At 38.9% G+C, this 25348-nt stretch overlaps 3 protein-coding genes across 3 annotated transcripts; all 3 read left to right on the plus strand.

Annotated features, from left to right (window-relative positions):
* Nucleotides 1-3441: 3441 nt before the first annotated feature.
* On the plus strand, nucleotides 3442-5348 carry LOC130091168 (uncharacterized). The gene is made up of 5 exons (XM_056258905.1): nucleotides 3442-3755; nucleotides 4194-4308; nucleotides 4428-4659; nucleotides 4757-5033; nucleotides 5157-5348. The coding sequence occupies exons 1-5, from the start codon at nucleotides 3471-3473 to the stop codon at nucleotides 5346-5348; spliced, it is 1101 nt and encodes a 366-aa protein (XP_056114880.1). The 5' UTR covers nucleotides 3442-3470.
* Nucleotides 5349-5446: 98 nt separating this feature from the next.
* Nucleotides 5447-7457, plus strand: LOC130091161 (uncharacterized). The gene is made up of 6 exons (XM_056258899.1): nucleotides 5447-5518; nucleotides 5683-5863; nucleotides 6079-6327; nucleotides 6466-6637; nucleotides 6726-6874; nucleotides 7096-7457. The coding sequence occupies exons 1-6, from the start codon at nucleotides 5474-5476 to the stop codon at nucleotides 7254-7256; spliced, it is 957 nt and encodes a 318-aa protein (XP_056114874.1). The 5' UTR covers nucleotides 5447-5473; the 3' UTR covers nucleotides 7257-7457.
* An 8736-nt stretch (nucleotides 7458-16193) lies between these two features.
* gnrhr2 (gonadotropin releasing hormone receptor 2) lies at nucleotides 16194-24018 on the plus strand. The gene is made up of 3 exons (XM_056258979.1): nucleotides 16194-16742; nucleotides 23148-23352; nucleotides 23498-24018. Exons 1-3 carry the CDS (start codon nucleotides 16209-16211, stop codon nucleotides 24001-24003), a joined length of 1245 nt encoding a protein of 414 aa, XP_056114954.1. The 5' UTR covers nucleotides 16194-16208; the 3' UTR covers nucleotides 24004-24018.
* The last annotated feature ends 1330 nt before the right edge of the window (nucleotides 24019-25348 follow it).

Consider the following 25348-nt stretch of genomic DNA (forward strand, 5'->3'; position numbering starts at 1 on the left):
TGTTTCTGAATTGTCAAAGTGAACTTTATTCCCAGACTAAAAATAACCCTCAGTATGTGTCCCCTGAGAGCAATGTGCCAAACTAGGGATGTATGAGCTGCTGACCAAATGATCACACAGGCCTGTATTAAAGGTACTGTTCACCCCAAAATAAACCTTCTGTTATCATTTACTCATGTTGTTCCAAACCACGACTTTATTCTGTGCAGTCATTCTCTTTCACTCTCAGGACAAAATTATCAAAAACATTCTTCTTCATCTCCCCTATAAAAATCAAGGTTAAATATTAATTATGTATCAGTACAGAATCGTTGTCAGTTTAAGCCACTGCACTGTAGTTCTATAATTAATATGTTCTTGCTTTCTAAGTATTTTTAATGAGTAAAATAGTCCAAATACACAAATAATTCTTTCAGTCTTTCTGATAAAAGACAACACTGTTGTCTGCGTCATGCAGCAGTCATTTAGTGTGGCTATATTCACAGCAAGTGTGATTGTAGGTAATCAGTGGTTTTGCGCTGAAGGTCTCTGTGCTTCAATACTCTGAGGCAAAGACAATTTACTGCTGCCTGGAGAATGGACTCAGCAATAGCATAACAGTATATCTCAGACTGTCTTTGGAGGCAGGGTTGATTTACACACACGCACGCGCACACACACACACACACACAATATTGACTGGTTGTTTTTTCTTTTTTTTAATCCATCCTACAGAGCAAGACTCACCACTCCTTGTGTTTTCCCATCTGTCTATGGCTCTGCTGGGCTCTTACAGTGATTCATATTGAGCCAAACAGCACTGTACTCAATTATAGCATCGGACCCCTCTCTTTTTCAAGCACTTGCATCATCCCACCATCTTCTTGTCTTTTACAATTAAAGTAAACAATTTGGCATATTCTTAATTTAAACTTTATTTTCTTGCTTGATGTCACTTTTAAATACTACCAAAACCCTAATATTCATCAGTTGATAAGATGTAATCCATAATTAATTTGTTGTAGTGGGCTGATTCATCACAATGATGTCAAAAGGCATCAGGCAGTGAATATGAAAGTGCTGCTGCAGTAACTGTCTGACACTAAATGTCAATAAAACAGACAGGTTGTATTGTACATAAAGAGACCCAAGAGCACTCCACAGAGGTGTACTTATGGGTCTCCAAAAATTACCTTTTAAACTCATTTTTCAGTGGACAAAATTCAAGCATGGAACAACTATCCCACAAAAAAAAAAGAAACAAAAAAAAAGGTTATGGCATACTGTTTCTTTAGTAAGAAACTATGTTTTATACACAAGTATTGATCGCTGTAAAGTATTGATGTAATGGCCATACACTGGTCTTGGTCTTGTCTCTCCTATCGAACCCTGTGGTCTTAACTGTGGTCTTGACTGTGGCTATATACTCTAAACACTGCTGCTTTTGTGCAAGTTTGCATTTACATTTTATATTCAATGAATAGGCTATATTTGCTGGTATATAAACAGTAAACTCCAAATTGTCATGATGTGTTCATTAAAGGGCAATAAAAGGCAACCTTTTATTCTTCTACACTTCTTGTTATTACTGAGTGGGAGTATACTATGCATGCTCTCTGTATGGAGAATAGTCACTGTGATTTTGGCAAGTAAGACATGTTCATGGATCAACATCTTTTGGTGATCCTAAAAACAACATTCCTGTCCAAAAATCCTAACCCTATCCACCCAATACCCATACATTATCCCCAAAATTGAAAATGATAGCTGAATAACATTGATGCAGAAGCACCTAACCCTGGTTTGTAAGCCTAAACTTGACATAGACTATAAATTTGTCCCTCAAATCTGATTGGTTGATTGGAATGTTGTTCCAGAATCAACAAAGATGTTTGATTCAGGAACATGTTGTACTCTTTGAAATCACGTTCACCTATGTGAGATCTACAGTGCAGGGGGACATCTAGTGGTTCAGTGGTGTAGTGCATTGCATTTAGTGAACGAAAGCAAACATCACAAAGTTGACAACAGGAGAATCATATAATTGATCTTTGAACAAAGATGTGACATTGTATGATACTCTAGTTCATTCATATTGTACAGCTCTTTGAGTTATGTTCACTTAATCACTTAGCTTTCAAAGATGTAAGCTTTCACAGATTTTAGATTATATGGATCATAATATTTGATCAGTTTCACTTTTGGAGCTTTTATCAGTATATTATACACAGAGAGAGAGAGAGAGAGAGAGAGAGAGAGAGAGAGAGAGAGAGAGAGAGAGAGAGAGAGAGAGAGAGAGAGAGAGAGAGAGAGAGAGAGAGAGAGAGAGAGAGAGAGAGAGAGAGAGAGAGAGAGAGAGAGCAACTGAAATATATCTGACATTCAAGGATGTAGTCATTATTTTTTTTAATTACAGAGCTCTACAATTGCAGTTTTTACTAACAACAATTTCAATTAGAGAGCTCTGTAATTCAATTCTTACTAATAGCAATTATTGCTCTCTCTAATTGTAATTGTTACAAGTAAAACTTAATTAGAGATCTCTCTAATTGTACATTTTTAATAAGAATTGATTTAAAAATCTCTCTAATTGTAATTGTTACTGGTAAGAACTGAATTAAAGAGCTCTTTAATTCAATTGTTACTAGTAAAAATGCAATTACGACAAGTAACGCTGAGAACATTAAAAGCTAATTTGGCTTGCCAGAAGCTAAAGTAGGCTACTCATAAGAACATATGTAAAATCAGTATGGCAGGTATATTGGGATGATAATGAAACTGGTAGACATTTATATAATATACAAAAACAAGTTGGTGCTGGGAGAAGGGAGAGCAGGAATCGAAGAGAAGGAAGTATCATAACACGGATGATAATAGGTCATACTGGACTAACAGTACATATAAAATTGGAAAACACCCAACTGGGGAATGCATACACTGTAGCCAAATAGTTGAGCATGTATTAATACATTGTAGGAAATATAATAATGAGAGATGTCACCTTATTCAAACATTGAAGAAAGTAAAACATCATGACCCTACCTTATCAGGTCTATTAATGGAAACAGATAGTAAGGTTTATGATGAGATTATTAAATTTGCGAAAGAAAGTAATTTATATAATAGAATATAGCGGTTTTTTGTTAATTTATTATGTTTTATTTTTCAGTTTGTTTATTTGTTTTGCTTGGTTTTTATGTTTGTTTATATTTAGTATAAAAGCAAATAACTTGATCCATGTTCCATTCCAGTTGGTGGCGGTAATGCACCAATAAGATAGGTTGCCAACCGCCAATAAACACCAAAGAAGAAGAAGAAGAAGAAGAAGAAGAAGAAGAAGAAGAAGAAGAAGAAGAAATCGAGCCGTCTGACCGTTTGACGCCACACGGTCGGACGCCCCACCACGATTGTTGACTGACAGCAGTGTTTCAACACAGACCCGCCCTGAGCGAGCTATCATCATAGTCTGCCATTGTTGATACTGGAGCAGAATGGCGTCTAAGCGATTGTGGTGTTCTGTTCTTGGGTGTAATAACGAACACATCAGTCATTTTGATGTTCCTAAATCCGAACCGCTGAAGACGCAGTGGCTGAGTTTTGTTTTCAAAGGGAATATCCCCCCTCTTCAACGTCAATGCATTCATGTTTGCGCGAATCATTTCTCACCCGATTGCTTTATAAACGAGGGTCAGTATAAAGCTGGTTTTGCTAAGAAGCTGCTCCTGAAAAAACAATCGCTACCAACTATTCGTGTTCCTGCTGCACCTCCAGGAAAAGTGAGTGTAAAATTTTATTAACCTTTGCAAATCGCTTGCACGCTTCACGATGAATGCGGCTAAGGTTTACACTCAGGGTAAGTTACATTACGGCATGTTTTCTATGTACGACGTTCTCAATATAATTCATAATCCATTATGATTATTGTGACGTTATGACAAACTGTGTATTACGCAGGTGTTTAAAGTTAACGTGGTAACACTACACTAAGCTTACTTTTGTAGATGGTTTATATCGGTGTCTGTTGCTGATTAAGAAGTAATGTAAAAAAAAAAACAGTTATAGCTGCATGAAGATAACACAATACCTGCAAAATACTGTTTACATCCTGCAAATGCATATGATTCAAGACTATAAATACTCTAATTGATGATGTTCAATATTACGCCGGAATAAGTTATGTTTTCTGATCACTTAGCCTATTTGCTTTTATATAGGCAAGCACATCTGAAGAATTGGACATGGTGCAACATGTGGCCAGCCAAAAGAAAATGTGCACAGTTGGCACCCAGCTCTCAATGGAAACTTTTTGTCCGCACTACAAAAGCACAGGTTTGCTGATCCAGATCTTATATAGTGTGAAGTTTTGTGGTATTGTCAGTAATAATATTTATTGGATTTTTCATTTTATATTATTCCACGGTATTAAAATGTCAACTATTATGTAACAGGCACACAGACAACTATGTTATACCCAGATATTGGTGTTGGCCAGTCAATACCACTGCTATCATCATCAACAACACCAATAAAGAGGCCAAATAAGAGATCTCGCTTGGAGCTAGAGGAGGAAGAGGAGGACCCTTCTGGAACCAGCTCAAGTATGAATGTGGAAGAGCCTTTGGATTCCACATATGATCCAGCTGACTCTGTCACACACTTGAGTGAGCCAACAGATGTTATGTAAGTGGCAAGACTATTTTTTTGTAAAATATTGCAATCAGTTCGATTGTATTTTTATTTATTTTTATGTTTAAGTAACTCTTTATTATTCTAATAGATTTGAGTCTTCAAAGGCGGTTCACAAGACAGCGACTTACATTGTTTATGAAAACTGCCTGCTGCAGCTTTTTGAGAAGTGCCCTGTGTGTCAACGTATTACCAATGTACAGAGAAAAGTATTTGGCACATTCCTCTCTGTGCAACAACGCTGCCCACATTGTGACTTCTTCAGAAAATGGAATAGTCAGCCAATTATACAAAGCACTCCTGCAGGGAACCTCCAGCTTTCTGTCGCAGTGTATGCCAATGGTGCCTCTTTCTTCAAAGTTAAAAAGGTAAGTTGGTGAGGATTTTACTGTCTAGCCTATATTATTTACTATTGCAAGTAATATCACAAAGATCAACCCTGAACAAAAGTAAGTCATGCTAAATGAAGGAATCCTCTTTTCTGACCTTAGATATTCCAGGCAATGAAACTGAAAATGATCCACTACACCACCTTTCGAATTCATGCCCGGAGGTACATACAGCCTGCAATTGTACATAGCTGGAAGACAGCACAGGATGGCATGTTGCAGCAGCTCAGACAGCAGCAGAACATTGTCCTGGGCGGAGACATGAGGGCAGATTCACCAGGTACTAAATGCTGAACAACTGTCTCAGTTTACATATTACTGAGAAAGCAAAACACACAGAGTAATAATAATAAATACCGAATGTAATACAAAGTAAACATTACTTTGGTCATTCAGCCAAGTTTGGAAGTTACTCACTGATGGACCTAAGGAGCAGCACTATTATTGATCTGCAACTAGTTCAGGTGAGTCTAACATTACAGACTTATGCAAGATGTAATGCATATGCAATGTAACAAAGTGAATGTACAGAAAAAAAGGCACAGGGATTTTTCTACTGTGTAGCTATTCGCTAACATAACAGGCATTGTCAAACAATTGTCATGTATGCCCTTTATTTTGTAATCAGAGTAATGAAGTTGGAGGGAGCAACAACATGGAGAAAGAGGGTCTGAGGAGGAGCCTTGATCTCTTGAGGGCACACGGTGTGACTTTTGACAGCATTGTTACAGACCGGCACCCTCAAATACAAAAACACCTGCGGGAGGCCAACATCACACAGTATTTCAATGTGTGGCACATTGAAAAAGGTATTAGCTCCTGTCTGAGTACGTGTTGTTTATGTGCCTAATGACTGTCGTAGTCTCACAGACTGGTTATTTTTTAAACGGATCAGTAAAATTTTATTACAAAACATTGATACAAAACCATACCTTTGACCAGAACTTCCTTTTTATTATATTGTGTTCAATAAACACACTGTATCTTTCTGCATGGCTGCATTAAAGTTTGTTTATATTATTAGGAGTATCAAAGAAACTGCTGAAGATTGCTCAGAACAAAGACTGTGAAAAACTGCAGAAGTGGTATCGCAGTATAAAAAACCACATATATTGGACAGCGGCTTCTTCTTCATCAGGGACAGAGCGAGTGGCAAAGTGGACATCAATTCTTAATCACATCCAAGACGTGCACACACATGATGATCCCGTTTTCCCACAGTGTTTGCATCCGCAAAGCAATACAACGGACAAGAGCAAGTGGTTGAGAGCAGGTGTGTTTACCCTATTAGCAGTGTCAATATAACTGATGTGTCTGTGTATACGACAGACATAATTTTTTTTCCTCTTAAATTAAATGTACGTTTTTTATTTTTAAATATAAAGTTTAATAAGTTCCACTTTCCCACCAGGAACAACTGCCTTTTCTCGATTAGAGAAGATCCTCAGAAACAAGAGGATTCTGAAGGATGTTGAAAAACTGAGCCCTCACCATCAGACCTCATCACTGGAGGCGTTCCACGGCGTAATTCTGCGCTTTGCGCCAAAGAATGTTGTCTTTTCTTTCCTGGGAATGTTATGCAGGTAACTCAATATAATTGGTAGTGTATACACATTTTCAAACACGCAAGTGTGACCTAAGTAATGTTTAACCATTATGTATTCTCTATAGACTGTACCTGGCAGCCCTACATTTTAATGAGAATGCTGGGCGTCCCCAAGCCATGACAGCAGCTGGAGAGCCACTATTTAAGGTGGTTTTCCCAAAATACAAGAAAGGACAATATTCTGCAAAGCCAGTGAAAATAGAACCAACCTTCCGTGAGTGTAAAAACTTTTATTTAAATGCAAAATAGTTGTTTTATGTACAGACATAATATCAGAAGCTGAACATAAATTGTTTACATTTTTTTTTTTTTTTTTTTAAATGACACCTTATAGACAATTTTATATACAAAACCATGTAGCCACAACACTAAGTGAGCAACACAACTTCAGAATAAAATGAAAATAACAAAAAAAAAAATGTTTTATTTGTACAGAGTACGTGGACAACCTGTTGGAACTTATCTTTGAGAACGTTGTTGTGGACCCAACCCCTTATATGGACGATATCCTGAAGATCTCCATACCTGAGGATCTCACTTCTCAGTTTGACAAAACAGACAAACAAACAGGAAGTGATAGACAGCTATGTGTCTAGGTTTAATCAAGGGCAGGTCTGAACCCTACATATTGTCCATGAGCATTAGGGAATTTTGCCCTTATTCGTCGCACCACACAGGAGGGCAGCACAACCCTGATTCTCCAGCCCAGAATGCCCCCAACACCAGCTGACGAAACTTCTGTATGCTAAAAACCTGTAACGGCTGAGAAAATTAAAGCATTTTTTGCTGTGAAAATAAATGCTATTTAATCTCATAATTTCATTTATTTAATGCTGTTTGTTTTTTGACAAATATTTCTGCTGTTACTGCATTTTTTTGTGTTAATAACTTATTACATCCCTCTGTGGAATTCAGTAAAACAGTATTTCTGTCAATAAATGTTAGTCCAAACAGTTTTGTGTCTATTCATTATTTGGTCTTTCATGCTGAATGGTATGTTATTAAAAATTACATTACAGTTGATCACTTACCCATAGTGAACTTTTTGCTTTGCACTGTAGTCGCTTGTTATAATAGAAATTATGACTGAAATTAATCAAAACTCAATTTACCCTTCAATTCCCCTTAAACCTAATGGCCCATAGTCTGCTCGGTAGATGTTTAATGCATTCTGAAGCGAGAACAGATTTAAACAAACAGGTTCCAGGCCTGGATGATCAACCACACATTAAGGTGGATTTTCCAGCTGCTGTAACCTTCTTAAAACCTACAAATTATGAATATGGTAACTGCCCTAAGATTGTTACACGATGATTGCATAATAGTAATACAATTTAGGAAAAGTACTGTACATGTGGTATCTCCCTGCAGCATATATTCTCAGCCTCTGTAGGCATTTGCCCACAAAGACACCTGAAACAGGAATATCAATGTAGTTACAATACTGTAGATGAACTTGAATGTTATCCTAAAACATTTTCATACTGCACTGGACATAAACATACATTATAACAAATTCTTAGGTGTCCTTTAACTACTGCTAGAAACATTCTGGCCGTGACCTCGTGTCAGTGCTTCAGCCCTGACAGTTGTACCTAACACTGCATAGATAACATTACACATCACTGACAAGCCTACATTTATAGAAAAAAAGTTTTTCATGACCATTAGCTGTAACATTAATCTGTCAATGAACTAACGTATACATCAGTAAACAGTAAACACATAGCATTCGTATCTCACTACTCTACCCTGCCAGTGCATACAAAGATAGATCAAAGTGACATTACGTTAAACGAAAGACGTCAGAAACGTCCTGTTCGAGCCTTAATTGTCGAACTTCTACGGGGCCGTCATCTTGTTCCGGGTCCGTCCGACTCCGGTTCAAATCGATACGGTTGCACAGATGTGTCCTCAGAGACTCCCGCTGCCATTCTTTCTCCAAAATATACCCTCAACTGTTGTCAAGGCAACACTCCAGGTGTGTTGTGTCAAAACGCCCCACAGAACAGAGGGGCGGAGTGAGCAAAACTCATTATCAATTAAAGACACATGCACTTAAATGGCGTGCTGAAAACAGCTGTTTTTAACCAGGTATAATGAGTGTTTTCTTACAATACTAATGAGAATTTTTTATTAAAGTATATTACAAACTTTTCATTTAGACCCTAAAGAATCAAATTAACTTGTATAAAAATGGCATTATGACCCCTTTAAACCCATCTCGACACCGGGGATGGCTACTCAAGCCTTGGCCCAGGTGGCTAAGGGTTGAAGTGGTTCAAGCGATAGGCCGCTGTGCAGGAGACTGGCACTCGAGATAAATGGAAGAAGAAATCTGCTCTCTTTTTGAGAATGTTTGTTTTTGATCTTGTACGCTACAACTTGAACAGGCTTAATGCTTGCAACAAACGCATCACTACCAACACCCAGAACTGTACGTAGGATCGGAAGACAAAATTGAGGCTGTTTGGGGGGTGGTCCGGCCGTGGTGAGACTTAGTCCCCTCCTCTTCCTTCCTGAAGGATGAGGACAGCTTCTGAGGCGCAGGATCCAGTGTTATCTTAGGCCGGGGACCTTGGTGCTTCGGAAAGGGCTAGCGCTTGGCGGAGAGGTAGCGCTCTCGAGGCTCAGACTCTGGCTTTGGCTTCACAGGTTGCTGAGTCGGCATACTCTTCTGGCGACTTGAAGCTTGGGCAGGAAGTGGCGCATCGACTGCGATGACTTCTGTGCACCGGTGAAGAGTTTGGCGAAACCTTCCACCGCGGTGCCGAAGAGGCCGGTGGGGGAGACTGGAAGTCGAGGAAGGCAGCCTGGTCTGCGTCCTTGATCTCCGTTAGGTTGAGCCATAAGTGGTGTTCCAACACCACTAAGCTGGCCATAGCTCTGCCGATAGCCTGGGCTGTAGTTTAAGTGGTGTGCAGCTCTTTAAACACGGCAGGGTTGGGCCGGACTCGATCATGGTACAGGGGAGTTAGGCCTGAAAGACCTGCAGGACCGCCATATTGTAAAGGACAGAGACCGTCTCTTCAGCCAAGGGTGTAGGCTCGACCAGCGAGGGCTGAAGAGTGCTGAAGCACTTTAGCCTTCAATCCAATTAACTCGGCATACATCCCAGCTCTATCTTCGCTCAAATCTCTAGACGGAAGGCTGCTCATCAGAAGTGTGCAGGGATGCCCTGCACATGCCACACTTGTGGCGCGGCATTTGAAACAACACCACGTGAAATTTGCTCAGAATTTGCTCTTTTAGAAAGTCAGCACGTCAAACCGCTTGCTCTGAGTCAGCTTGATCCGCTGCGAGGCTCTTCGACGGCGAAAAGGCTTCTTGTTCGTCGCTGAAGGAGAATTAATCTGAGTTCCTATGCCAGAATGCCCGCATTATATCGAGGGGTAGCCCCACCCATCTTGGTGGGCTCTGGCGGGCCATTGGTTCGTCCAACTCCGCAGCACAACCATTGGCTCATGAAGTTACACTGCGTGATTCTATAAGCTTCAGTAAATAAAGAAAAAGGAGTTTTCCCAATGCGTCTAACAACGCAGTATGAGTGAACTGCATCGATAAGGAACTGGTTGTCAATAGAATAACGTAACCTGCAGAAACATTCACTGAAAAGTCTCCTTGTACATTGCACACACCAACACCCTGTTTACAGACAGTAACAGCATATAATCCATAGGAACTAAGAAACATGTTCTATAAAAAGTTATAAAAAAGTTGTGTAATTGGATATAGAACTAACCAGGTGTATATATACATACAGATATAGATATGGAATTATGTATTCTCAGTTTTTTAAGGTATTGTGTAAAACATATTGAACTTAAATCCATGACTGTGCAAATATTATCACATTTATTTTGTGCATTAAATTAAATGTTTTTAACCACACTTCAGTCTTATAGCCTACTTATATGAAATCATCAATTCCGTATCCTATGTATAATTACTGCAACAGGTGTTCATTGAATGTTAGTTTAATAAATGAAAGATAGTAGTGTAGGGATACTCGGGATTATTCCTATTAGCTCAGATACAGGGAATATGATTTTAATAACGAATCAGGAAACATGGTTTCATCGGGAATCACCTACAAATTATAAAATTACCCGTAAGGGAATAAGTTGCCAATGTTCTGTATGAAGGCAACGAACAATTGTACTATCAATAATCAATGACAATGATTATACCGGTAATTAAATATTAATATGTCAATTATCTAAAATAGATCGATTGTCAGAATAATCTTTAAGGGATGCTTGCACACGCAAGGTCTCTCGCTCGCTTTCCCTCTCTGCCGTGCGCGCGCTACGTGGTTTGGAGCACAATCTCTGTCTCGCGTGCGCGCTCGCTCTAGATTCCGGGAGATTTTAACTAATTTGCGGTACAACTAGTCGATCACGAGTGGCTCAACAGGTAGATACATATAAACTCATCTTCCAGGCATTTGACCGACCAGGTTGACACTTCAGCGTGAGAAATCGGGGGTGTGGCGTGTGAAATCAAATGCGTGTCTCACGGCCAATGCGTGAGAGTTGGCAGCTCTGCTAAAACAACAAAACACTGAAAGAAAATGAAAGTGAAAGAAACAGGAAGTGGTCAACAGTATGGAAAATTCACAGAGATAGGAACCTTGAGACAGAGAGACACCAAGATATCGAATCATAAACCCATTAAAGCTCGATAACACGAATACTTGCATATATGGCTCTCTTATGTTGCTGAACAAGGCTGCGTGAGTGAGCGTCCTCGTGGGAGCGTCACGTGGTCTGCGGATGGGTCCGGAGCACGCACTTCAACGAAGGTTTAAAGGTCCTTGACGTAAAGTTACCAAAGAAACAATTCAGGCTAAGTTCATTACTCGTCTGTGGAAATGAACAAAGTAGAATACGAAAAGGAAAAACAAAACTTAACCAAATAAAACAAAAACTAACGGACTGAAGAGAAGATACTGAAGAAGGTGAAAAGGACTGAAGACTGAAGACCAGGAGGAACTGGCGTTCCATCCTTTTGAGGAAACCGGAGTTTACACCTCTTTTGGGGTGAACGGCCAATCTCCTTTGAGGATTTCGAGAGGGAAACTTTTTTCTTTGTCCTGTCACCGCAGCTCATCTACATAGTTTATGGCAGTGACAGAAACGTGGTCAGTCTCCCTACAGAGATGGTAAAACATAGTAAAATACATTTTATCACAATCTACTACATAGGTTCAGCTAAGACAAACCGAGAGGTTTACATCGATACCAAGAAAGATGTGTTTGGCACATACAACAACAGAGATTTATTCCTATAACTTGAATATAGGCGTATAGAGTTCAACTAACGCAACTAGAAAGTCATAATTATACTAAAATGAAAACAGAACACATTGGTATATAAGGATGTATTGCACCTTTTCCAGAATTGTTACTTTATAGATTTCAATGAAGGAATGTCTGTTTGTGTGTGTGCGTTTTTGGAGTGAGCTTTTCTTGACCACCTGGCATGGCTCTGAGGAGATACTGATCTCTTTGAGCCTCGAACCCATGGCTGTGTGTAAACATTTGCATGCCATAAAGGTGTCAATGGCAATTTTAACGCAGACTCGGTGGTGCCAGAAGAGAGAGTTACGGATTCAAAGGGTTAAAAGCCTTTTTACATGTAGAATTGAATGAGTCCAGACTGACACAGTCCAGATACACTACAGTAGTTTGCTTTTAAATGCATGTGCAGAATCTATCTTCTTTTAGGTTTGCCATATGATTCTGAAAATATGTTAGGGTTCAAATAGATTGTAAATTGTGAAAGGTGTTATTAGAGAAAGTGTCACGATCACCAGCTGGAGTGCCCTGGACGTCCACCAGAGTTCATTGTCATTCTAGACTACACTTCCCATAACTCTCTTCCTGGACTCATCATGCCTAATTGTTTTCACCTGTGGTTCATTAGCCTGTTGGTGTTTGCCTATTTAAGCTGTGTTCTCGTTTGCTTTTGTTGTGTAGTCTCGTTGGGGTTACCACTGCATTTTTGAGCACCTGTATTCTTGGATTATGCCTAGTTTGACTTGCTGAGTGTATTTGACCATTTGCCTGCTCTTATGGATTGTCCTTAATGCTGCACTTGGATGGCTCATAAAGTCTCAGAGCAGTGAGTTTTTAACAGAAATTATTCAAAATCAAATAAAAACGTTAATTTTAAATTTTAAAATTTTAAAGGCCCACTGAAGTGCCTTGGAACGTGCAGCTTTGTTTGATGCGTTGACAATTTCCACTGAAACAGGAAGCTAAGGCAGGACATATTAAATGGCTCCTCCCCCTTTTCAAATAGCCAATAGCGTTTAGTTTACCTCACACTGATGATACATTGGCTTCAATAGTAGAGGTGGGAATAAATTCTAGCCATTTCATTCTTAACCAATGTACAGTTGGAAAACGGAATAAAACACAAGCGTTTTTAGCAATCAAACACACATCTCCAACCCATATTTCTCTGTGACGTGTCAACGGTTGCTTTGGCCAGGTGGTATAGCATAGTGGGCAAGACGCTTTAGATTCTAGAGAGTATTTGATTGGGCAGAAGATGTGACGAGAAGCTGAAAAATCTGAGATTCATTTTAGCGGAAGTGAAAGACTGTAAGTTGCTTATATCTCCTAAATGCGAATTTTGTCATTGTTTTGGAACACACCGGCTTATTCATCATAACCTTAAGGCTAACATATTCATACTAAAAAAACTTAGATTTTGATTTCAGGGGGTCTTTAAGAAACTGCATGACAACAACTAATCAATTTTAAACTAATCAATTTTTAAAAATGTGAAAGTGCATTTGTTTTTCTAAAAGTATTCATATTTTCAGACTGTTGCAGGTAATTAGATTTTTGAGAAATGGGTTCAAAAAGTTAAATTGTTAAATTGTAAATTAATGAAAAGGAAATTTGTTAATGGAGGTCTTTTTAAACAAACTTTAAACTTTTTTTTAATTCATTTCACATTTAAAGTAAATCATTTAATAAAGATGACAAAATCAGACATGACAAAAGCAGTGTTGGAACATATGGATAAAAACAAAGGACTTGGATTTCCTAAAGATGCTCAATGTTCTCGTCCCTGAAACTGAAACCGTTTTAAGGCTGCGAGGCTTTCAGTGGAATCACTAGCACTTCTGAGCTCAGCGTTTGTCCTGCTGTGGGACACATTGACCTTCCTGACAACACTCTTTCACATCACATGTGTCTCTCTATTGCCTCTGAGCATGATATTACTAAGCACATCGCAAACCAAAAACAAAATCATACACACACACAGAAAGACTTTATGATACAAGTGACTAAAAGTAACCTCCACATTTTTTAGAGAAGTATCAAACTACCAAAACAGCTCAGTTTAATCTTTATCATGCTTTTTTTTGCAGTTTATAGACCTTTAACCCTAACCCTTTTATCTTATCTCAATTCCTTCTTTAAAATGCATTAGCAAACTAAGGGATATAGTTCTCCCAAAAATGAAAACTCTGCCATTAATTACTCACCCTCATGTCGCTCCAAACCCATAAGACTTTAGTTAATTTTCTAAACCCAACTGAAGATCTTGATGATATCCGAGAGATTTCTGTTCTGTCCCTCCGTTGGCAGCTACGCAACAACCACTTTGATGCTTAAAAAAGTTCATAAAGAGATCGTAAAACGAATGCATATGAATATAGCGGTTTAGTCCAAATTTTCTGAAGAGACACAATCGTTTTATATAAACATATAAACATTGATCAGCGAACATAAAAAGAAGCTCAACCGAATCTGCTCTATGCGCGAGAACAAACCTCTTGCTGAAGCTCAAACGTGCTGCGTAACACGAGAATGAACCTCATTGCTTGAGCTTCTGTTTACCACAACTGATGTGTGAGTTGATGAATGTTTACATGTGAATAAAAGCCTAAATTCAATCTGTTCGTCATATAAAATAAGGGTTTCCGCGTTTACATGACCACGTGCGTTGTCGGCTACTCGGCTTATTAAGCATAATCGGATGTTTTTAAATAAACACTGACAAAAAAAATTGTTTTAGGGCTGGACAATATAACATTGATATGAGTGATCGCCCAGATTATATATATAACATTGATATGAGTGATTGCCCAGATTTAAACCTACCTATATTGTATTTATATAAAGCGTTCAGGTAAATTTGCTTTATGTAGGACTATTTCCCCGTTGTCGAAATCAGGCACATATAAATGTCAGGAAACACGATTAGCCTACTGGCTGCATTTCAATATCCATGGATCACTGGATCTTTGGTAAGTTGTTAGGAACACTATATCGAGTCCAAACTTTAGTTTAAACTGAAAATTGTTTGCTTTACTTGCGTTTTCGCAGTTTCCCCTATTAAATCCAGCAGGGACATGCGGAGAGTTCCTCAGGGGCAGGGGCTCAAATGTAAAAAGGGGCATAAAAAGCTGGATATATATGCTTTGCATCACAGAAATAAATGGTATTTTTCAAGATAGTATAAAAAATAGTAAAATAGAAAAATAGAAAGTATATTAAAATAGAAAACCATTATTTTAAATATAATTTATTTCTGTGTTTTTGATCCAATAAATGCAGGCTTGATGCGCATAAGGGACTTAAAAAAAAAAGAATAGTAATGTGTGTGCAGATTTTTGACCAGTAGTACTGTACTATAATACTATTGCTGCAAAATTATCAAAAATGTTAAAATAATAGTCACCATTTCGATTGTTGTTGTCTGCCTAGTGCCTACACTTCACATAACAGGCCTGTGGGCCTGGGCTTCATTTATCAAACTATGATAGTTTCATCAAATGGTAAACGGTGTATCAAAAAAATACAAGTGACTTGAATACTATACTTACCATTAATGCTACTTTTGGTGCTGGTTTTGTGCAGTGCTTTGTAGTCACTTAACATCCATTAGTTCAACGACGCAGATTCAGATCGCTTCATAAATGTAAATTCGTCTGTCCCATAGACTGTAATAAAAATAAAAATAAACACATTGTACATAATCAAATGCATTTTGTTTTATTGACCACAATATTATCATTGATATTTGTTTGAGAAGGGCACTTTTGATTAATTTTTAAATAGGGCAGGGGCACCCAAAGCCCCTCTCCCTCTGCACGTGTCTGAAATCCACTCATGCAGCAGCTCTTTTGCCACTCAGTCCGGATGAGGGGGGCGTTTTCCGGCGGGAAAATGACGTCAATGCATACCCTCAATATTAAATAATCACGCCCCCGGTGATGCTGCGATTCATTTGGACACTTACACAACTGATGGTCAGCTCATCCAGATGACCACAGAACTCTGGGGTCACAAACGAGCCATGGCCATCTAAACAAGGGGGCAACATTAAGGTAGGCTAATTATTTGTTTACGTTTCTTGTAGCCTTGTATATTTTATGGACTGTCATTTAAAGTAAGTATACAGTTTCTGGAATGACACCTCTTGGGATTCTTTTCCAGCTTCCACGTGTTTAACTTACTGGGTCTGAACAACCACCTTACATTACTGATCTACTGATCTGGCCATTAAAGCTCAAAAGAAGCATGAACTCAACTCATCACATCGAGGATCTTTTTCAGAAGAACTCCACCTGTAAGTATGATGCCAAAAACTTTAACTCGAACAGCACAGAAGATCTTCCTCATCCTCCTCATCTTCCGCGCTTCACCACCGCGGCTCAGGTCCGAGTGACGCTCACGGTCATCCTGTGCGCGCTGTCCGCCTGCTGCAATCTCGCCGTGCTTTATTTAGCCAACCACGACCACAGAAAACGCTCCCACGTTCGGTTGATCATCACCAATCTGGCTGTGGCGGATTTACTGGTGACGTTCATCGTCATGCCGCTGGACGCGGTGTGGAATATAACGGTGCAGTGGCTCGCGGGGGATCTCGCGTGCCGGACGCTGATGTTTCTCAAACTCGTGGCCATGTACTCGTGCGCTTTCGTGACCGTGGTGATTAGTTTGGACCGACAGGCTGCCATTCTCAAACCTCTGTCTATCAACAAAGCGAAGAGGAGAAATAAAGTTATGCTGAGTGTAGCGTGGACCACGAGTGTCGTGTTATCCATACCACAGGTGAGTGACGTGTACGGGGGATACATTTTAAGACAGGGTAAGAAGTAAGATTATTTTTTCCCCCTCTTTATTTATATTTATACAAATATATAAAAAAAATAATTAAAATTTAAATATATACAGTGCTACCATTCAAAGGTTTGGGGTCTATATTTTTGTGTGTAAATAATGTAACTTTTATTCAGCAAGAAAGCATTTAATTGATCAAAAAGGACAGTAAAGAAATGTATAATTTTACAAAATATTTATATCAAATTGATGCTGTTCTGGCTTCCGGTAATGGCTGCGGACTGATCAGTCGCGTTTTCAACTCTCCCGTTCCAAGTTCCTGTTGTTCTTTATCTACCTTCACCCATCTTTCTCAAAGTCACTATTTAGTTGCTTTATTGCTTCTTTATCATGCCCAAGCCGTCAAAACAGAACAAGCCGGACCATTCCCGAGGTTTTACGGAGGAATGTACTGACTCGAGCGAGGCTAGTGCTAGCAGTAGCCATGCGGTTAGCAATGAGAGCTCGTTACCTGATTTATCACATGGGGCTTTGTTGAAACACATTGCCGAAGTCGTTGCAGAAGAAGGGCGGCACACGCAAAAGATGCTGAATGACTCTTTTGTTAAGCTGGAGTCGGGGCTGGACGTGAAAGTTGATTGCATCATCAAACGCATCGATGAGGTTGCTGCAGCCACCGACTCCCTTGCGACGCGCCAGGATGAAGCAGAAACTCGTATCTCCGTCCTGGAAGATGACATTGCTCCACTTAAAGGGAAATTGGCCGCACTTGAGAATCTTAACTCGGCACTTACGGAGAAGGTTACGGATCTAGAGGGGCGTTCCAGGCGGGACAATATCAGAATCCTTAACCTCAAGGAATCCGTCGAAGGAAGTGACCCCATACTTTTCTTTGAAACTTTCATTCCAAAGCTGCTTGAGTTGTCAGTCCCGAATATCGCAATTGACCGCGCACACCGAGGGCTCGGTACTCCTTCGGATGGTCGGCCTCGCCCTGTTATTATCAAGATCCATCGTTCTAGAGACGTTGCTACAATTCTGACCGCTGCTAGACGCAAAGGTCAGCTTCAATACGAGGATCAACCTCTCCGTATCGCTCCTGACATTTCGCCTACAGTTCGTGCCGCGAGGAGAGCCTTCAATCCGATCTGCGCTGAGCTTATTAAGAAAGGCATCCGCTTCCAAATGAACTTCCCAGCCGTGTTGGTCTTCAAAGCAAACGGCACGCAGAAAACTTTCAGAGACCCGAAAGACGCCAAAGCCTTTATGGACGGTAATTTGTGAACTCTTTCGGCTTTTCGTTTTACCTGTAACGTTAATGACCCATGCAACGGTTATGTTTATTCTATGATGGGTGTTTGCCAAGGAATGGGAGAGTTTTCACATGTGTATACCGTTATTATCGTGAAGTTTTTGATTTAAGCTGGGATATTGAACAGGTGCATATCTTTTTTCTGTACCTTTAATAATTAATAGATCCTAGTTTTCCATTTGTTTCACAGGAGTTATAGACATGGGTGCGGCCAATCTTCTCCTTGTTCTGTTTTTGTTTTTGTTTTGTTCTAATGTTATGTTTTCAAGCCTGAACCAGAGAAGTTCCTATTTCCTCCCCATCTTTTTCCCCTATGGAAAGTTTGTTTTTCTTGTTTACTGCATAGTTTACCTGGCTATTACTTTTTAAATGATTGATGGTGCCAAGTTGAATATTCTCAGCCTCAACGCAAGGGGCCTGAATAACCCAGTGAAACGAGTTGCTGTTTTGGACTTTTTGCGGAAACAAAGAATTAATATAGCCTTCCTACAAGAGACTCATCTGTTAAAAAGGGATACAAATCGCATGTCTAATCGCCTTTTCCGGGTAATTGCTTGCTCGTCAGCTTTAAACAAATCGAAAGGGGTTGCAATCATATGTCAGCGTAATTTGCGATTTAAGTTGTTGGATACGTGGGCAGATCGCAATGGCAGAATAGCAGTTGCGAAAGTTCATATAGAAAATAGAGATGTTGCCTTCATCTCAATTTATGCCCCTAATACTTTTGAAAAAGAATTTTATGTACAGCTCACTAAGGTACTGCTGGAGCTCTCTGACTTCAAACTCGTAATAGGTGCTGATTTTAATGCTGTTGTTGACTATTCAGTTGATAGATCGGGACACTCCGAAAATGTAGATCAAAAATATGCTTCTGAGGCTTTACGTTCCTGGATTAATGATACTGGAGTGGTGGATCTCTGGCGTGTATTTAATCCTGGTGTTAAAGGCTTCACCCATCTTTCATCAAGACATAAATCTTCCTCTCGAATTGACTTTATTTTTTCTTCTAGAGACTTGTTTTATAATATTGTTACTGTTAACTTATTACCAGTGGCTTTTTCTGACCATAATGCAGTGATTGCTTCTGTGGTGTTAAATTCAAATCCAGCTCGGGCCCCTAGATGGCGTTTTAACGCCTCGCTACTCCGAGATGAAGCATTTAAAACCAAGTTTTCAAGTCAACTATCAGATTTTGTAAATATAAATATAGGCTCTGTGGATGACCCAAGGACAGTCTGGGATGCTGTTAAAGGTTTTATTAGGAATTTTACTGTATGTTATGCCTCCAACATACGGAAAGTTCGTTCATCCAGATTACACAATTTAGAGTCTAAATTATCAGCATTAGATAGCCTATTACAACAAAGTTATGATGAGGAGGTTAGGCTTCAATTTGAACTTGTTAAAAAAGAGATAAATGCTGTTATGAAACAGCGGGCCGAATTTTTAATTCATAGGACGCGACAGTTGTACTATTTTAATGGGGCTAGACCCAGCCGTTTATTAGCCCTTAGATTGCGGTCCAATGAACATTTTGCAGATATCGGCACAATTAAGTCCAAAAATGGTGATATTCTTAGTGAACCCTCTCAAGTCAATGCTACTTTCCGTAGCTTTTACGCTGATTTATATAGCTCTGAGATATCACATAATCAGGATACTTGTGACAATTTTCTAAACAAAACACTGCTCCCTAAGCTGTCTGAGGAAGACTCTCTAGAATTAAATACCCCCATTACTTTAGTTGAGCTTAAAGAGGCTGCTTTTGATATGTGTAGCGGTAAATCCCCTGGGTTGGATGGAATTCCACCAGAATTTTACACCACGTTCTGGGACAGTCTGGGCCCCCTACTCTTTTATATGATTCAAGCCGCTATTGAGAGAGGGTCCTTTTCCAGAGATGTGAATATTGCAGTCATTACGCTTTTGCTCAAAAAAGACAAGGACCCCAATGATTGTTCAAATTATAGGCCTCTGTCACTTCTAAATGCTGACTTGAAAATTTATGCTAAATTGCTCGCGCGGAGGCTCCAGCCGGCCATGACTAAGCTTGTTAACTGTGACCAGACAGGCTTTATTAGGACTAGATTAGCATCTGATAGTGTTAGGAGGTTACTCCATATAATACATGGGTCATCTTCGTTGACCCCTCCTACCGCGGTCCTTTCCCTAGATGCTATGAAAGCCTTTGATCGTCTGGAATGGCCATATTTGTGGTCTGTGTTGAAGCTCATGGCTTTGGGGTCCTCCTACATTCATATGATCAAGGTGCTGTATGCGAACCCCACAGCCATGGTTTTGACAGGAAAGACTTGTTCTTCACTGTTCAGCATAGCCAGAGGTTCTCGACAGGGATGCCCTCTAAGCCCGCTTCTTTTTGCACTCTCGCTAGAGCCACTGGCCCAGACAATACGCATAGATAAAGGTATCACCCCAATCACAATGTGTGGGACCAACCATCTTATTTCTTTGTATGCAGATGACATCCTTCTTTTTTTAGGCAATCCACTGCAGTCCATTCCTAACATTTTAACTATTTTTGGCAGTTTTAGCGAGATTTCCGGATATAGAATAAATTGGACAAAGTCGGCACTTCTTCCACTAAATGACGCAATGAGAAACTCAGCAATACCCGCGGGTATACCAGTGGTCAAACAATTTAAGTATTTGGGCATTATGATTGGTGCTTCATTGCAGTATATAACTAAGACCAACTATGAGGGCATCCTGTCTAAAATTTCTTGTAACTTGGATAATTGGTCATCGCTTCCAAATTCTCTTAGATCGCGCATCTCGATTATCAAAATGAATGTACTCCCTCGAATTAACTTTGTGAGTTCTATGCTGCCCTTGCCTCCCCCTTCTCGGTTTTGGGATAGGCTACAGAGCGTAATTACCAAATTTGTATGGAATGGCAAACGTCCACGTCTTAAACTTTCCACGATGCAACGAGATAGATTCGCGGGTGGACTTGCACTTCCGAATTTTAAGCTGTATCACTGGGCTTTTACACTACGTCCCCTGCTTAGCTGGTATAATGATAAAATGGATGTTTCTTGGCGGTCCTTGGAGGGAAATCTAGTTCTTCCTCTGAAGTTAGATGAAGTTTTATTTGCCAATATTCCTCTAAAAAAGTGTACGCTCCGTTTTGGTCCTTTAGTGTCCCATGCTCTTTCGGTTTGGAGAGCAGCAGAAAAAGCTTGTAATATCCGTTCTAATTGGAATCCCTACTCTCCTATCTTTAATAATGATGGTTTGCTAATTGGTAAGCGCCCAATAAAGATTGGCCAGTGTCGACAGTGGTTCGACAAAGGAATTCACTCATTGGGTGATTTAATGGGTGATAAAGGCCTTCACTCCTTTGAAGAGCTTTCCATTCAATTTAACCTTCAGAGCTCTACCTTTTTCTTTTACTTACAGTTGAGGGCAGCCATGAAGGCTTATGGGGTTCCTTGGCTGGCTCCTCTTAAAGATCACCCTTTACTTAAAGTGTTACTTGAGACTCGGGGTACAAGAGGTTTGGTTTCTAAATTATATAATTTTTTTCTGGAAAAAGTGCAGCATCCTCTGACAATAGACTCTGCATGGCGGGCAGATATTCCGGACCTTTCCCCCAGTTTTAATTGGGACAGTGTTTGGGTGATGGTAATGCATGCCTCAAGGAATCCGGATCATCAACAAATCCATTTTAATTTTATTCATAGGACTTATTTGACTCCACGTAAACTCTATAGTATGAAGCTTAAACCTGATCCTAATTGCACGCTGTGCCATACAGGGGAATTTGGTACTTTTTTTCACATGATTTGGGAATGCCCTGGGGTTGCTTACTTTTGGAATATGGTTAAAGAAAGTTTGTCCACTTTATTGAATGTTTCGGCCCCTTTGTCCCCATCTGTTTTTATTTTAGATGATTTATCTGATATCCAGCTTAACAAAACTCAGAAACGAGTCTTTTTAGCTGGTTTGACAGCCGCTAAGAAAATAGTAGCAACGAGATGGAAACCTCCACATTCTCTTAATAAGCAGTATTGGGTTCTCACATTTATAGATGTGGTGTATCTCGAATTGTCCACTGCACGCATTCATGGCGCAAGAGAGGACACCATTAGACTCTGGGCCCAAACATTGGAAAAACTCAAGGGTTTACTGAGTTGAATTAATACCCCCCTCCCTCTCTCTCTGGTTTTATGGTAATTTTATCTTATTTTATTGTTCTTGTTCATCTGGTTGGTTTATTTTTTCCTTATTATTAATCATATATTCCAACTGTCGTAGATTTCTCTCAGCTCTATGCTACTGTGGGGTTTTTTTTTATTTTTATTTTTATTTTATTTTTTATTCTAATAATCTGTAGTACTTATATATATTTGTGTATATCTTGAAGTATATTCTGTATGTTTATTTATTCATTATATATAATTTTTCTGTATCTTTGTTATCCCACTTATATAGTGCCCTATATATATTTATTTAAAATTTGTATTATCTTAATTATTGATTTATTCATTTTTTTTTTATTTATTATTATTTGTATCTCTTTTTCTTTTTCTCATACTGGGGTAATTGCTGATTGTTTGTCTTCGTCATTATATGTCATGTTTAAACAATAAAAATTTGATAACAAAAAAAAAAATTGATGCTGTTCTTTCTGTTAACTTTTTATTTATCAAAGGTTCCTGAAAAAAGTATTGCGGGTTCCACAAAAAAATATTAAGCAGCACAACTGTTTACAACATTGACGATACTAAATGTTTCTTGAGAGGTAAATCAGCATATTAGAATGATTTCTGAAGGATCATGTGACACTGAAGACTGGAGTAATGATGCTGAAAATTCAGCTTTTCCATCACAGGAATAAATTACATTTTAAAATATATTAAATTAGGAAACAGTTATTTCAAATAGAAACAAGAGGCTTATTTCAAAAACATTTCAAAAATCTTACCAATACCAAATATTGAATGGTAATATATATATATATATATATATATATATATAACTATTCTCATATTTCAAAACAAAAAGTAAGCTTGCAACAGAATATCTGTAATGTCTATGCCTGTGATATCATCTTTGTGCAGGTGTTCGTTTTCCATGTTGTGGTGATTGATTCCCCTAAGCGGTTTATCCAGTGTACGACGTACGGCAGCTTTAGCTCACGCTGGCAGGAGACACTTTACAACATGCTTACCTTCACCTTCCTCTTCCTCTTACCACTCTTCATCATGATCTCATGCTACACCAGGATACTGTTTGAGATCTCCAAGAAAATGACTGAAGACAGCTGTAAGTTTTTTTTAAAAAGGAAGCTCCATTATTGAATCAACAGTAGAGCTTCTTGATCAGTTTGCATGTGACATTACCCTGAGGCGTCTTTGCTTTAACTGTCAAGCTAACGTCTTGCTTTTGTTGTGATCTATGTCACATCCAGTGCTGTCCAACAAAGTGCAGCTGCGCAGGTCAAAAAACAACATCCCTAAGGCACGCATGCGCACACTGAAGATGACTGTGGTCATCGTCCTGTCATTCATGGTGTGTTGGACACCCTACTACATGCTTGGCCTATGGTACTGGTTCTGTCCCGCTGGCCTGGAGGAAACAGTGTCCCAGTCCCTCTCGCACATCCTTTTTATCTTTGGCCTATTAAATGCTTGTTTGGACCCCCTCATCTACGGTCTCTTCACCATTCCACTGTGTAGAGGCATGAGGCACCGACAGCGTGGACATAACGTTGTAGCTTTTGAGCTGGAGAACACTAATAACTCTTTGATGACTTCCATCAGAACTTCCACCTCCTCTCTCACTTTAAAGAGACTGACAGTTCAGCAGACTTCTAGAGAAAAGCTAGAATGGGATGGAGAGTATGTGCACAGGATTGGAGATGATGGGCCAAAGAATAGTGTCGCTTTTGCAAATTATTCCACCTGTAGAGATTAAAGGCCAAAACACGAGTTGTCTATATGTACAATAGCTTTGCATTTAATTACCATTAAAGCGTTATGGCTTCCAAATGATTAAAAAAATGTGTTAATTACTGTAATTAGTACATTAATGCTAGCTAATGAAGTTAAATTGATCAAAAGTGACAAAGACTTTTACATTGTTGCAAAAAAAATCTATTTTGAATAAATGCTTGTTCTTTTATATTTATCAAAGACTCATGAAAATGTGTATCAGGGTTTCTACAGAAAAATTAAGTAACACAACTTTTTTTTCAACATTGATAATAATAAATGTTTCTTGAGCAGCAAATACGCATATTAGAATGATTTCCGAAGGATCATGTGACACTGAAGACTGGAGTAATGATGCTGAAAATTCAGCTTTGTCGTCACAGGAATCAATTATATTTTTATATAGAAAACAGTTATTTTAAATTGGAAAAATATTTCACAATATTACTGTTTTTATTGTAATCATGATCACATAAATACAGCTTTGGTGAGCAAAGAGTCTTCTTTGAAAAAAAAAATACTGTATCATCTACTTGTATATTTTTGGGGGTTCTCAAAGCCCTCTTTTTCACACTGTCCTTTGAAAGGCTCTTCATGCATTTTGTGAACTAAGGCTTTACAGATATTTTAACACACATCACATGCTTTTTTTTCTGGCAGCCGAAAAAGAGCATAGATCTGTTTTATGTATGCAGTGAAATTAAAATTATAACTATAAGGGTTGATGTTGAGTATTCAGTGTTTTGTCATGTGGTCTAAAAGTTGAAATCACAATAAAATTAATTGGAAATCAATGGCTTGAGGTGTTTTGCACAGATCATTAAATGAATGCAACTCGATGTGGTTATGGGTTCAGACTCAGATCATGTTAAGTTCCATAACCTCATAAAACCATGTTACAGCCTGTCAACTGCCCACGGCCAGTCCAATTAAAGATGAACAAGTGAAATGTGACACAAAATTCTGAATAAACAAAATTACATGAATAACTTTTTCAATTAGTGGTTTTTAATAAGCCAGAGGGGGAAAAAATTTAGCTACACTGATTAATATTGAGGCTCAAGTTCAATTAAATTGATGTTCAGTACAAATGGCACTAATTGTGAAAAGATTTGCTTGCCGGAAAAGACTTAAGTGGAGCAAAGCTGAAAACCAGTGCCTATGGCCTGTCATATGAAATGAATAAGAACAATACAACCAGGAAATTGGTGTTGACATTCAGTATAATAATGCGTGGGAGATATCATTAGCTCTGATGCTATGCACAATTTCTTCAGAACAGGCCATGAGATTGTGCAGAACAGTCAGTTTGCTATGGACTCTGAATC

The sequence above is a fragment of the Rhinichthys klamathensis genome, unplaced genomic scaffold (assembly GCF_029890125.1).
Source record: "Rhinichthys klamathensis goyatoka isolate OS25496 unplaced genomic scaffold, OSU_Roscu_1.1 h1tg000161l_1, whole genome shotgun sequence".
NCBI classification, from domain to species: domain Eukaryota; kingdom Metazoa; phylum Chordata; class Actinopteri; order Cypriniformes; family Leuciscidae; genus Rhinichthys; species Rhinichthys klamathensis.